Source organism: Sus scrofa, chromosome 5, assembly GCF_000003025.6.
Source record: "Sus scrofa isolate TJ Tabasco breed Duroc chromosome 5, Sscrofa11.1, whole genome shotgun sequence".
Lineage (NCBI taxonomy): Eukaryota > Metazoa > Chordata > Mammalia > Artiodactyla > Suidae > Sus > Sus scrofa.
In genome coordinates, this window is record NC_010447.5 from 17,536,807 (window position 1) to 17,551,498 (window position 14,692).

The window sequence follows — 14,692 nt, forward strand, 5'->3', positions numbered from 1 at the left end:
CTCCCCGGGGTTCAGCGTCTCAGGGGCCACTCCTGTAAAGTCCTGAGTTTTAACACTTCTAACCTCACCCCTTTGTTCCCTGAGCCCTAGATCTAGCATTCACTTTGGTCAGTGCCAGTTCTGTGCCATGTCTTAGGGCTCTCTTTCAGTCACCCAGTGAATAACCCTCTATCCGGTTAACAATTCTTTGCATTGAATTCCTTCTGTTCCTGTCACTGTGACTATTTTTAACCTATTGGCACCTGACTGAGAAAGGGCAGGTCCTGAACCCCTGGGGTGCAAAGGCCCTGACAGTGCCCACATGCTTTCTTTTTAGTTCTGTGTACTCAGAGGTATGAGGAGGAGATAGCTCCCTGGCCAGTGGGCGTGCGGGAGCTGTAATGTTGGCTGAGAGAAAGCAGCTCCTTCCAGAACATTCTGGCTTTGTTGACAGGTTTTAAGTAAGAAGGGTCTGGCTGGGCTGAGGAACTGCTGACTGGAGAAATTCCAGCAAGAGCATTCAGCTGCTATGTGTTCCACGAAGATAAGGGCATCTCCTGGAGATGGGAATCTGTTTTAAATTGTCTGTCTTCGGGCGTTCCCATCGTGGCTCAGTGGTTAACGAATCTGACTAGGAACCATTAGGTTGCGGGTTCGATATCTGGCCTTGCTCAGTGGGTTAAGGATCCAGCTGTGGTGTGGGTCAAAGACATGGCTCGGATCCCGTGTTGCTGCGGCTCTGACCTAGGCTGGTGGCTACAGCTCCGATTAGATCCCTAGCCTGGCAACCTCTACATGCTGTGGGAATGGCTCAAGGAAAGGCAAAAAGACAAAAAAAAAAAATTACACAAATAGTCTGTCTTCATAAATTCATAAATGCATTAGAAGGCCACAGAACAACTTTCATTTCAACTCTATTCCCCCAAGATTCGTTAGTCCCTAATGAGGGTCAGATGCTGAGCCAGACAGTGGGGAAATGGAGAGTCACCAGTCCTTACCCCAGAAGGTCCCCCTGTCTACTTGGGGGACTCACCCGTGTAAAGAAATAAATATGGAAGCTTGAACACACGTATTTACCTCTGCTTCCCTCCCAAATCTACTAAAACTGCAGTGAGGTTTGTTTGGATACAAATACCAGTTGGTTGTTTGGAAAATGAGAATTCATTTCCACACGATTGCCATGTTAGGGAACAATCTGAGCCTGATGTGACCGTCACATTTGCTCAGGCACAGTTTGGGGTGTGAGGAACCCGGGTGACTACAGATAACTGAACCAGGTAGAAATACACACAGCGCACCTGACTCCGACATCTACCAGCTGCGTCCGTTCACGACCCACCCCCATCCACATTAGGTGCCACAACTTTCTATCAGATTTCAGGTGACCCTCCTCCTAATAACATAACGTAACATAACGTAACGTAACGTAACGTAACATAACATTATAACATATAACATAACGCGCAAGAACTTCACAACGCACAAGCTGCAGCCCCTTCGGGTGCCCAGGTCCGCAAGCAAACATCGTCTTTTTCCAGGTAAAATGCTTTCTGTATTGTCGTTCTTATGCATTTCTTTCTTTCTTTTTTTTTTTTGCCTTTTAAAATATGTTGCCTTTTATTAAAATTTCGCAGCTGTAAAAATAGCACATGTACACGAGTTAAAATACACAAAGGAAATTAATGTAGAGAGTTAAAAAAATGCAACAACTCTAAGGGAAGAAGCAAAAATCCCATTCTGTGCATCAAAATAAAAGGCCGTTTTGCTTTTTTTTTTTTTTTAATTTCTTGTTGGTGTTTTTCTCAATGAATTTTATTACATTTATAGTTGCACAGCGATCATCACAACTCAATTTTATAGCATTTCCATCCCAAAGCCCCAATCCATCACCCCACCCCCTATCCTATGCATTTCTTAACCATTTAATGTGGGTAAAACTGTGCTACTGTTTTGATTGGGCTTCTATCTTTTTTTAGTGGGTCACTGATGACACTTTTGAATATTGTGCCTCTAACCCCCCTTTCCCTTCCATAAGCTCTGTGGTTTTGTTGCATGACTTTGCATAGTATGTGATTAAAAAAATTTTTTTTTAATTGAGGTATAGTTGGTGTACACACTGTATCATGATTTTTTTTTTTTTTAGGAATGCATATATTATGTTACAGCAAAACTGATTGTCTACAAGGCAAAGAAAACAGCAAGGGAGAGAATTGAAGCTAGAAAGTAAAACAAGTTGTAACTAATAGTGAAATAATAGAAAAATCTATATTGATCTCTGCCCCAACCTCCCATTTAGGAGCACAGAGCTCCTCAAACCCCTGTCATTCCCTAACTGATAAGAACCTGATGAGCATCTTTTGTCCTAATTTTTGATCTTTGACCCGGTCCCTGACCCAGGGCTCCTAAAATGCTTATAAATTCCTGAGTGGTAAGAGTATTTTGTTCTTTGTGGGGTGGGCTCCAGGATGGTAAGCCATGATTAGAAGCTTGAAATTTTCAGCCCCCCCCCCCATCTTCCAGAGAGGGGAGAGAGTCTGGAAATGGGGTTAATCATTGATCATGCCTGCAAACTATTGCCTTTGGAATGGATAAGCAATGGGATTCTGTTGTATAGCACTGGGAACTAGGTCTGGTCACTTGTGATGGAGCATGATAATGTAAGAAAAAAGAATATATACATGTACGTGTGATTGGGTGACCTTGCTGTGCAGTAGAAAATTGACAGAACACTGTAAATCAGCTATAATGGAGAATATAAAAATCTCTATAAAAAATTGATCTTGCCTATGTGAGGAAGTCTCCATAAAATCCCAAGAGAAGGGGGGTTGGGGAACTTCCAAATTGCTAAACACATCCACGGATGGGGCTGGTGGCGTGATGCAACTCAACTCCACGGAGACAGGAACTCCTAGTCTTGGGACCCTCTCACAGCTTGCCCCATATATTTCTTCGTCCAGCTGTCCCTCTGTATCCTTTATCATATCCTTAAATTAGAACTGTTTAACATAAATAATGTTTCCCCAAGTTCTGTGAGTCACTCTAGCAAATTAATGGAACCTGAAGTGGGGGTTGTGGGAATGTCAGATTGAGAGCCATCGGAAGCACACCTGACAAGCTGCACTTGTGATTGGTGACTGAAGAGCGGGGACAATCTTGTGAGACTGAGCCCTTCACCTGTGAGATCTGACCCCATTTCTGTCCCCATCTCTGACATCTAGATAAGTGTTGGAATTGAGTTAAATTGTAAGACACCTGGATGGCATTGCACCACACACACATTCGGCGTGACCAGAAGTGTCACAAGCGAAGTGTAACGAGTAACGGAGACACAGAGGAGGAGAACTGTAGGTTTTTAAATTCACTATTTAGACCCAAGAAAGTTGAACCTGAAGCAAGCTGGGAGAAAGAAGGGAGCCTCACAGAGCTTCAGAAATCTGCCTGGCTTCTCCTTGAGTCCATGGGCGAATAATGACTCATACATCATACGTGTTGAGTGTCACACCGTGAGGTTAAGCAAAGAAAGACTGGGGAGTTGTCAGCCGAAAAATTCCCAGAGCTCCCCCAAGTTGCAAATCAGAGAGAAGAGTCCATAATCAACACTTGGGGCACTTGGGAGAGACCCCAGAAGGGCTTTAGTGGAAAGCCCAAGCTTGTCCAGAGTAAAGACTACTCTAAATTCACCCTAACAGAGCTTAATGTTGGAGGACTTATGCTACCAAATTCCAAGACTTAATATAAAGCTACAGTAATTAAGACAGTGGGATATTGACAAAAGGATGGACACATAGACCAACAGAATCTAAAAATAGACCCACACAGGAGTTCCTGTCGTGGCGCAGTGGTTAACGTATCCGACTAGGAACCATGAGGTTGCGGGTTCGATCCCTACCCTTGCTCAGTGGGTTAACGATCCGGCGTTGCCATGAGCTGTGGTATAGGTTGCAGACGTGGCTCGGATCCCGCGTTGCTGTGGCTCTGGCGTAGGCTGGCAGCTCAGCTCCGATTGGACCCCTAGGCTGGGAACCTCCATATGCCGCGGGAGCGGCCCAAGAAATGGCAAAAGGACAAAAAAAAAAAAAAAAAAAAAAAAAAAAAAAAGAAAAAAATAGACCCACGCATATATGGTCAGTTGATATTTGACAAAGGCAAAAAGGCAATTCCGTGGAGAAAGAATAGTCTTTTCAACAAATGGTCCTTGAAGAACTGGATATCTATTAAAAAAAAAAAAAAAAAAAAAAAAAAAAAAAAAAAACCCTGGCCCAGGAACTCCATACTCTGTAGGGTAGCCAAAAAACAGAACAAAGCAAAACAACACAACTTTGGAGTTCCCGATGTGGTTCAGTGGGTTAAGGATCTGGTGTTGCTATAGTTGTGACATAGGTTGCAGCTCCAGCTCAGATTCAGTCCCTGGCACAGGAACTTCCATATGCCCCAGAGGAAGCTGGAAAACAAACAAAAAAACCCAACCCCCCCAAAAAAAGAAAGAAAAAAGAAAAGAAAAGAAAAAAGAAAAAATGTAAAAACAAAGAAAAAGGAGAACTCAATGCTACATACAAGAATTAACTGTAAGTGGATCATAGAGATTGACATAAAAGCTGCAACTATATAACTTCTGGAAGAAAACATAAGCTTTTGGGTAGAGAGAGCGTTCTTTGCTAAGGCACAAAAAGCATGAAGCATAAAAGAAAAAAAATGATAAATTGGACTTTATCAAAACAAACCCTTTTTCTTCTTTCCTTCCTTCCTTCCTTCCTTCCTTCCTTCCTTCCTTCCTTCCTTCCTTCCTTCCTTCCCTCCCTCCTTCCTTCCTTCCTTTTTTGCCACACTTGCAGCATATGGAAGTTCCTAGGCCAGGGATCAACCTGCATGGTAGGAGTTTCCACTGTGGCTCAGTGGTTAAAGAACCTGACTAGTATCCATGAGGATTTGGGTTTGATCCCTGGCCTTGCTCAGCGGGTTAAGGATCTGGTGTTGCCGTGAGCTGTGGTGTAGATCACAGACTCCGGTCTCAAGTTGCTGTGGCTGTGGTGTAGTCAGGCAGCTGCAGCTCCGGTCCATTCCCTAGCCTGGGAACCTCCACATACTGCATATGTGGCCCTCAAAAAATAAAAACAAAAAACAAACAAACAAAACCTGTACCACAGCAGTGACCCGAGCCATAGCAGGGACTATGCCAGGTCCACAACCTTTTGCTTTTCAAAAGACACAATTAAGAAAATGAAAGGTTGATGGAGTTCCCATTGTGGCTCAGCGGAAATGAATCTGACTAGCGTCCATGAGGACACAGGTTCAATTCCAGGCCTCGCTCAGTGGGTTGAGGATCCAGCATTTCCATGAGTTGTGGTGTAGGTCACAGAGGTGGCTCGGATCTGGCATTGCTGTGGCTGTGCCATAGGCTGGCAGCTACAGCTCCGATTGGACCCCCTAGCCTGAAATCTCCATATGCTGCGGGCTCTAAAATAAAAAAGACAAAAAAAAAAAAAAAAAAAAAGACAAAAAAAGAAAATGAGAAGTTGAGCCAACTTGATAGTAAATATTCATAATTAATACGTTTGACAATGGACTTGAATGAAGAATATAGAAAGAACACTTACAATGCAGTAGGAAGACAAATAGCTTAATTTAAAAATGGATAAAATATTTGCTCATACACGTCACAGAATAAGATGCACGAATGGCCAACATGCACATGAAAAGATGCTTAATGTTATTGCTATTAGAGAAATCAAATTAAGACCACCATGAGATCCACCAAACTCTCATTAGAATTACTGATAATATCAAGTATTAGTGACTGTGTGGGGCAACTAGAATGTTCATTTGTTGCTGGTAAAAAAGTAAAATTGCATAACCACTCTGGAAAACCACATTGCCATTTCTAAAGTTAAACATAGATTTACTTATGACCCAGTAATTCCACATCTAGGTATTTATTTACCCAAGAGAAATGAAACAGAATGTCCATAAAAATGCACGTACAAGGGCATTCATATCAGGTGTTCAAAATAACCCCAAACTGGGAACAAACTCAAACGTCTATAAAAGGTATAGACTGTGCGATATCCGTACGATGGAATGCCGCTCAGCAACAAAAAGAAATAAAAACTTATCCATGCAATAGCATGGATGAGTTTCAAAAAATTTATGTTAAATTTTTATGTTAAATTTATGTTAAATGCCAAAGAAACGAGGCACTAAAGAATACTTACTATATACTTCTATTATGTGAAATTCTAGAAGAGACACATCTATTTATAGTGACAGAGATGAGTGTCGGCTTGGGGTCTAGAGTTGTGGATTGATTATAAAGAGACACAAGGGAACCCTTTAGGGGTAATAGGTATGTCTATATCTTTATTTTATAATATGTCTATATTTTTCTTTACCCTTTAGAGGTAATAGGTATGTCTAAATATTCATACATGACTGTGTGAATGTGTACATACATCAAAACAGATCCAGTTGTAGCCTTAAAATGGATGCATTTTATTGTATGCAAATTGTGCTTCAATAAAGTTGATTTTAAAAAAACCTGGAAGATTGGCTGAAGTTTATTTAATAAGCCATTGGACCTTGGAATCCCCTCCCCCATTCAGAATAGGGAGACGCTATTCCCCCTGCACCTTGGCAGGGGACTTCTGGCTTATTCTCTGGAGATGGTGGAACAGAGGGCCTTTATAACGAGGCATAGTAGGATATAGACGCCTTAGTGAAAGTGTGGGGAATGAGAGAAAGTTTATGACAAAATACTGAGATCACCAGCCCTCTCTCTTCTCTCAACTGATTTCCAAAATGCTAGAAGTCAGGCTTAGAGATGCGGCTAGGGGATTTCAAAGATTTTTCTGGCCAGTGCAAAGGAAAGACCCAAACACTGACACTGGGATCTCTCCACGTGTACAGCTGAGCTGGCTCACTCTAGAGAAGCCTGGCACGAACATGTTTCATCCATGCTCATGGCACTCTTAGGGCTGCCCCTGGAAATGTGAATAATCAGCCATGGACTGACTGTCATCTGTCATTTGAGAAGAACCTCCTCCAACACAAACACTGATGCTCAGACAAGAAACAGGAAAAAAAAAAAATCTGGAGGAAGCAGAGACTAAGTAGCGAGATGAAAATATTAAAAGAAAAAGCTCTCCCTTTTATTAATATTTTCCAAGAGAAAGAGATGATATTTCATCCTTGAGACAAGAACAGGATGCAATAGAAAAGGCATAGTCAGAAAAAAATCAGCCCTTGAAATTAAAACTAGGATAGCAGAAATGAAAACTTTAGAAATCATTTTGAAGAGAATGTAGAGAATATGAAGAAAGCCTTGGAAGTAGAGAGAGAGGATAAAGATGTGGGGAATCGGAGATCAAAGATAAGACAATTAGCAGACAAGTTCAACAGGTCCATCATTTAAATAAGAAGCCCAGAAAGTGAGAAAGAGAAATATGAGAAAAAAAAATAAAAGAAATAATCCCAGAAAAATGTCCCTAACTGAAGGACATGAGTTTGCAGATCAAAACGGACCACGAAACCTCTGACAGATGTCATCAAGCCGTTTTACTGGGGAAGAGAGGATTCTATACACTGATAGAGAGGAGAAAAAAGTTTCATATAAAGAATCTAGAATCAGGATTTCCTGATGTGGCTCAGCAGGTTAAGCATCCAAACTTGTCTCTGTGAAGATGCTGGTTTGATCCCTGGGCTTTGCTCAGTGGATTTCAGATCCTGTATTACTGTAAGCTGCATTGTATCTGGTGTTGCTGTGGCTGTAGTGCAGGCCTCAGCTGCAGCTCTGATTTGACCTTTAGCCTGGGAAATTGCATGCTGCAGGTGTGGCCTTAAAAAGAAAGAAAGAAAAAAAAAACAAAACAGAATCTAGAAGCAGAATGACTTCAAACTTGTTAGGAGGAATATTAACAACTAGAAGACAATGAAAACCTTCCAACTGAAAACTGGAGTTCCCACTGTGGCTCAGTGGTAATGAACCTGACTAGTATCCATGAGGATGTGGGTTTGATCCCTGGCCTCACTCAGTGGGTTAAGGATCTAGTGTTGCTGTGGTTGTGGCTTAGGCTGGCAGCTACAGCTCTGATTCAACCCCTAGCCCGGGAAGTTCCATATGCCACAGGTGCAGCCCTAAAAAGAAAAAAAAAAAAAAGAACCAGAGGTATATCTATTAACATAGTGACCTCTGGGGACAGGTGGGGGAGTGGCATTTAGGGAAGTAAAGGGAGAACTTTCATTTTCTCTTCTTAGTTCTTCTTTAAGTTTTGAATTCTTTTATTTTATTTATTTATTTATTTATTTATTTATTTATTTATTTATTTATTTATTGTCTTTTCTTGAGCCGCTCCCGCGGCATATGGAGGTTCCCAAGCTAGGGGTCTAATCGGAGCTGTAGTCACCAGCCTACACCAGAGCCACAGCAATGCAAGATCCGAGCCACGTCTGCGACCCACACCACAGCTCATGGCAACGCTGGATCCTTAACCCACTGAGCAAGGCCAGGGACGGAACCCGCAACCTCATGGTTCCTGGTTGGATTCGTTAACCACTGCACCACGACGGGAACTCCCTTGAATTCTTTTAAACAAGTAGGACACATTGATTAATTGCCTTTAAAATCAAAGCAGGGAAGTAAGAAACTCTGAAAAGTAAACAGCGGTCAAAGATGCATGGTGATACCATCTGCAAAGTCTTTGGAGAAATTGTTCTGCCCTGACTCTCCCTTTATTTCCCAGCATATTTGTTCATTTTCTACAAATGACTGATGACTATTGCTCGAGGAATGGTATGTAGATAACCCCTGAGGCCCCAAGATAAAAAATGAAGGACATAACGCTATAAATGAAGACGGCTCTCTGTGTACTTACACGTTCTCATTTATTGCGGAAGGCAGCCCCCTGGGGGATTCATTGTCTTCCTCTTTAGAAAATTGGACTCTGTGATGGGACTTGGGTGACCCTGGGTTGGTATCCACTAGAGGTGTGGCTTGGTGAGAAGACCTCTGGTCTAGGCTTTCATAACATAGAAGTTAGGGTGTCCGGATTTTAGTTGCATCTCTTGTCATCTTGTGAGCCACCTGTCTTGGCGGGGCAGGTCATTTTACCCTCTGAGACGCATTTCTCACCCCGGAAATATTTCATTGTTGCACAGAGTCGACATTATCTAAATGTTTGTTGAATCAATCAGTGACTAAAGGAAGCAGTGAAGTGACTTGCACAAGGCCGGTGGGAGCCCTGCTTGAAGCCTATGGGTGTCTATGCAGCCTTAGCGCATGTGAAAAGGGTCTCTCCCCTCTCACGCCCCACACTCACTGGTCTCAGCACTCTGCACACTTCCTGGAGGACCCGATCCTGATTCTTCACGGAGCACAGGACCAGGGTGCAAACCACCACATCCACGAAGCCGTCCGCCACCTGGTGCATGTCCTCCCCGGTCGACACCACGAAGCGCTCAAACTGCAGGCGTCGGTTCTCGGCAATGCTCTTGATCAAGAACCTCTCAAAGTTGGGGTTGGGATCAATACAGGCCACCCGGCATCCAGGGGGGTAGAACTTGAAGTTGGTCCCAGTGCCGCAGCCCAGCTCCAGCAGGGAGAGCTTCCCAGAGGGGCCAGCGAACTCCTGCAGGTTGCTGAAGAGCTCCCGCTTCTTGCTCACTATCTGTTCATTGTATGTCACACGGAACCTCGCCAAGAAGTAGGGGAGCCATTTTTTGGCATATCCAGTTCCACATGCCCAGAAAGTCCAGCTGGTACTTGGGAAATGCCAGGATGCAGATGAAAGGGAAGAGAAGGTGGGTGAAGACTGCCAGGGCAGCGTGCAGGAAAGAGAGGGAAGAACCAGGGCATGGGGGCTGGGAGCCGGGTCCGGGGTGGTGGCACCACCACAGGTAATGGAACACCCCCCAGTAGCACCATGTCATCAACTGATGGACAGATCAAGGGAAGCGGTGTCTCAAGTCCCAGTCTCCTTGGGCTCCTACCAGAAAAGGAGGGTGGGAATCGCCAGGAGCAAATGTTTGATGCCACAATCATTTCAACACCAGCAACAGATCCCATTTATTGTATCTTCAAGTACATTTCCTACGCTATCTTCTTCCATACTTAAAAGAGCTCGTGAGATAGACACTGCTACGTACCCATTTCCCAGAAGAAGAAACTGAGTCTCAGAAAGGGCAGCTGCAAGGTCGTGTAGCTGGGAAGTGGCAGCCTGAGTCAGAGTCCTCACCTTTCACCTGGGGCTGCAAGGTTTCCCCGAGACTGCTGATCTCTTCGAGGGAGAGTCACTGTCACATGGGCTGAGATCAGAGAAAATACATGCATAGGATGACCAGGCAGAGGGTTTGGTCAGAATAGCCCCATAGAATGTTCTGGAAGCCGAAGCAGCCATTCTCTTAAGAGTCTGTAGAAACTTCTGTGAACTAGCCTCCTCTGCCCACCTTTGAAGATCTAGCTCCTTGTCTACCCCTTCGCTCATTCCTGCCATAGACAGAAGTGTTTCTCTTCTACACCAGGGTGGGATGCTCCACCCTCATCCCACCTACTCCCTGATTTAGCCTCACCCCCTCACACATTTAACATCTTTCTTTGTAGCCTTTCTCCTCCTCTGCCTACCTGGCTGCTCAAGTCTCATATTCTACAATAATCCTTTCCTTTAGTTGGCTTTCCTTTCTAGCTAATTTCCCATCTCACTTCCTCTTACGGCTGAACTCCATTTGAAGCTGTGTTTGGCGTCACTCTTTCTGTTTCCTCACCCCATTCAAACCTCAGCCCGCTGATGTTTGGCTTCCACCCCTACAGCTCCAGTGAATGTGCAGGCAGAAAAAAATAGGAAGGCAGTCAGAGAGAGGGGAGGGGGAGGGGAGAAAGAGAGGGCGACAGTGTTGGAAGTGGTGGCCATGAAACGGAATCCAGTAACTGAGGAGATGAGGGAGGCTGGCATCCAGGGTACAGGGGGAGAGTCAATCTGACTTCAGATCCTGGAGGGACAGAGAAAAGATGGGTGGAGAGGTGTACGTTTGGGTAGCGGGGAGAAGGTAAGAGAGTTTTTAATCAGAGAGCGTGGATTTTCTCAGTGACCCATTGTTGAGAGTGAGGTGTAAGGTACAGGGTGGGGAGTAGGAAGAAAATAAAGAAACGTTGCAATAGCAACCAGGGGGACCCGGAGAGGGTGTTGAACAAAAGCAGAAAGAAGTGCTTAGCAGAAAAGAGATGTAGCTGAGCCTGGGGGCTGTGAGTCGGTGGTGAGCCCGGGTCTTGAGGATCTGGTTTTCTTCATGATGCTTTGCAGTTTAGAGCAGAGAAGGTCAGCCTTCAGGCTAAACAGGGCTGGGGATTTATCCCGCTGGAGGAGACTGAAGGGTAGGGGATCAGAGTGGGAGGGGTCCAGGGAGTCCAAGCTGCAAAAGAAAGATTGAACTGGAGGGGGGCAGAAAATGGCCAGCAGCTCCAGCTCCAATTGGACCCCTAGCCTGGGAACTTCCATAAGCCACTGGTGCGGCTCTAAAAAGACAAGAAAAAAAATTTTTTTAAAAGACATTTGGGAGTTCCCTGGTGACTCAGTGGGTTAAGGGTCAGGCATTGTCACTGCTCTGGCAAGGTTTTGATCCCTGAGATCACTGGGATCTTCTGCATACCACAGGCAGAGCCAAAAAAAAAAAAAAAAAAAAAAAAGGAATATTAAAAACTTCACCTTAAAAAAATGAAAGTCTTTGCCCCAATAAACAAAGGGATGAATACACTTTGTTCTTGACTAAGTATTTCCACTGCCAGGAACTTATCCTACAGATATTCTCACCAAAAGTGCACACATACATGTGGTCTCTGCTGCCAGGAACCAACATAAGGGTCCATCAGTGGGGGGCTGAGGGTCAGATTGGAGCTGCAGCTGGGGCCTATGCCACAGTGAGAGCAATGCCAGATCCGAAGCCACATCTGCAACAGCTTGCAGCAACATGGGATCCTTAATCCACTGAGCGAGGCCAGGGTCAAATCCACTTCCTCATGATACTGCATCTATTTCTTGACCCCCTGAGCTACAAGGGAACTCCTTACCTTTATATATCGATTGCACAAATCTCCATTATTTTTAAAAATCCCAGGATGCTCATGCCAGCAGCTGTATCATGTCTACCCTGTCCCTGTGGGCCCTACGGTCACCTCCTGTCCCCCAGCCGCTCCCTCACACTCACCAAGAACTCTGGCACCTGGTTCCTGGTGCCCCTTTCCACCCTGGCCCCCTCATCTCCAGTCATGTGACCCAACATCACGTGACCCAACATCACTCAACATCTTAATTTAATCATTCTTTAGCTCCTCAGTTCCAGTGACTTTCACATCCATCTCTTTCTCTTGTCTCTGCTCATGGCCCCTCTCTAGACCCTAAACTGCTCCAATGTCTCAAACTCTGATCTCACACCATTCATAAATCTCTCACTCTCAGCAGATGGGTTCTTTGGCTGTACCAACATCCCCAGGCCTGATTGCAATTGTTCCGTTTTCTGCCCCCCACTTGCTTTTGCAGCTTGGACCCCTCCCACTCTGACCCCTACCCTTCAGTTTCCTCCAGCTGGATAAACTCCGAGTCCTGTTGAGCCTGAAGGCTGACCTTCTCTGCTCTAAACTGCAAAGCATCATGAAGAAAACCAGATCCTCAAGACCCGGGCTCACCACCGACTCACAGCCCCCAGGCTCAGCTACATCCTCTTTTCGCTAAGCTCTTCTCTCTGCTTTTGTTCAACACCCTCTCCGGGTCCCCCTGGTTGCTATTGCTTTATTTTCTCCTCCTCCCCACCCTGTACCCTACACCTCACTCTCAACAATGGGTCACTGAGAAAATCCACGCTCTCTGATTAAAAACTCTGTTACCTTCTCCCCCCTACCCAAACGTACTTGTGACCTACACCACAGCTCACAGCAATGCTGGATCCTTAACCCACTGAGGGAGGCCAGGGATTGAACCCTCGTCCTCATGGATACTAGTCGGGTTTGTTACCGCTGAGCCATGATGGGAACTCCCCAAATGTTTTTAATTTTGATAGCTATTGCCAACCTCCCCTCTAAGAGAAAGTGCCAATGGATGACTCCACAAACAAAGGACACAACTTTTGGTCACCCACATACTCCCCAACACTTCCCGAACTATTTAGTCTTTCATAAGTTAACAAAAGCAAATAGCTTTTTATTGCTATTCTTGATGTATTTCTTCAATTTGGGTGAAGTTGAGCATCTTTTTTTTTTTTTTTTCCATATTGGCTATTTGATCTTGTGTCTTTTCTTTTTTTGTAGTAACCTAGTGGTTCAAATTGCCAAAGTTCAAATCCTGGCTTTTCTACACACTAGCCATGTGACCATGAGCCATTTACTTAAATTCATTGTGCCTCAGTTTCCTCTCTTAAAATGGGATAATAACCTATGCTAAGCGAAATGCTTGGAGCAGGGCCAGTTGCATGTAAAGTAAGTGCTCTGTTGGGAGTTCCCATTGTGGCGCAGGGGAAATGAGGCTGGCTAGGATCCATGAAGATGTGGGTTCGATTCCTGGCCTCGCTCAGTGGGTTGAGGATCTGGTATTGCTCTGAGCTGTGATGTAGGTCACAGACGAGGCTGGGATCCCTAGTGGCTGCGCCTGTGGCGTAGGCAGTCCGCTGTAGCTCCGATTCGACCCCTAGCCTGGGAACCTCCATATGCGGCAGGTGCGGCCCTAAAAAGACAAAAAAAAAAAAAAAAAGCAAGTGCTCTATAAACACTGGCTGATATTTATCGGTGTCTATTGCCCACTTTTCTTCAGGCTTATCTTTTTCTTACGGATTTGTCTCTCTTGGAAAGTAGCCTGTTGGCTGGCATATACATTGCTTCCTTGTGTTTCATCATTTGACTTTGTTTATAAAGTATTACATTCCATGCGGAAATGTTAAATGGCTTTTGTTATGATTGCAATCTTTGGAATTCCAAGATAATGAAAACAAATTATGCCTTAAACATTTTTTTTTTGTCTTTAGGAATTTGAGGAGGTGTTTTTAGGGCATGGACAATAAATAATGGATCTGCAAGTGCTGCCAGAGCTGGAAAGACGGTCTCTCCCAGCTCTCAGGAGGGAACCACCTGCGAGGGCTGCAGGACCATGACGTCTGAGCAGGATGAGTGAAACCAAGCGGGGCTGAGAACCTGGGGCTGTTTGTTTGTTCATAGCTCTGGGTCCAGAGGTGTAGGGGAGGCCAGGAGGGTAGTGGGAGGATAGGTGAGGGTGCATGGCACGTAGGGGTGTGTGTGTGTGTGTGTGAGAGAGAGAGAGCGAGAGAGAAACACAGAGAGAGAGAGAGATTGAGAGAGAAAACACGCAGAGATGGGAGTAAGTGTCTAAAGTGGGAAAGGACAACTAGGAAAGGTTTGGAGAATTAATTCATCTCAAGAGTCTACCCTGAATCTTCGAAGGGGTTCTCTGTGAGGCCAGCTGAAAGCATGGGCCTGTGGGAGACTGAGCGTAGGTGACCCACTGAACGGGGCACTCTAGGGGGGCAGGACTTTGATGGTCCTCAGCCTCTCGGTGTCAACAGCCCCTTGTAAGTCCTCCAGGGGATGTTTGTGCGGGCGGCCTGGCACCCCACGGGCTCACGGTTCTGGCCTGGGCCTGGAGCAACAGGAGGAGCCTGGGCAGGGCTGGAGCTGCCCGGAAGGCTTGGCGGGGGGATGGAGAGGTGAGGGGCGGATCCCGGGCAGCTC

At 45.1% G+C, this 14,692-nt stretch overlaps 1 protein-coding gene across 1 annotated transcript; it reads right to left on the reverse strand.

The window, feature by feature from the left end:
• On the reverse strand, positions 298-10,607 carry LOC110260568 (methyltransferase-like protein 7A). Its single transcript, XM_021091217.1, is given in 5 exon segments — positions 298-533; positions 9,284-9,689; positions 9,691-9,779; positions 10,203-10,244; positions 10,589-10,607. Coding segments are annotated over 5 exon segments (777 nt in total). The 3' UTR covers positions 298-312.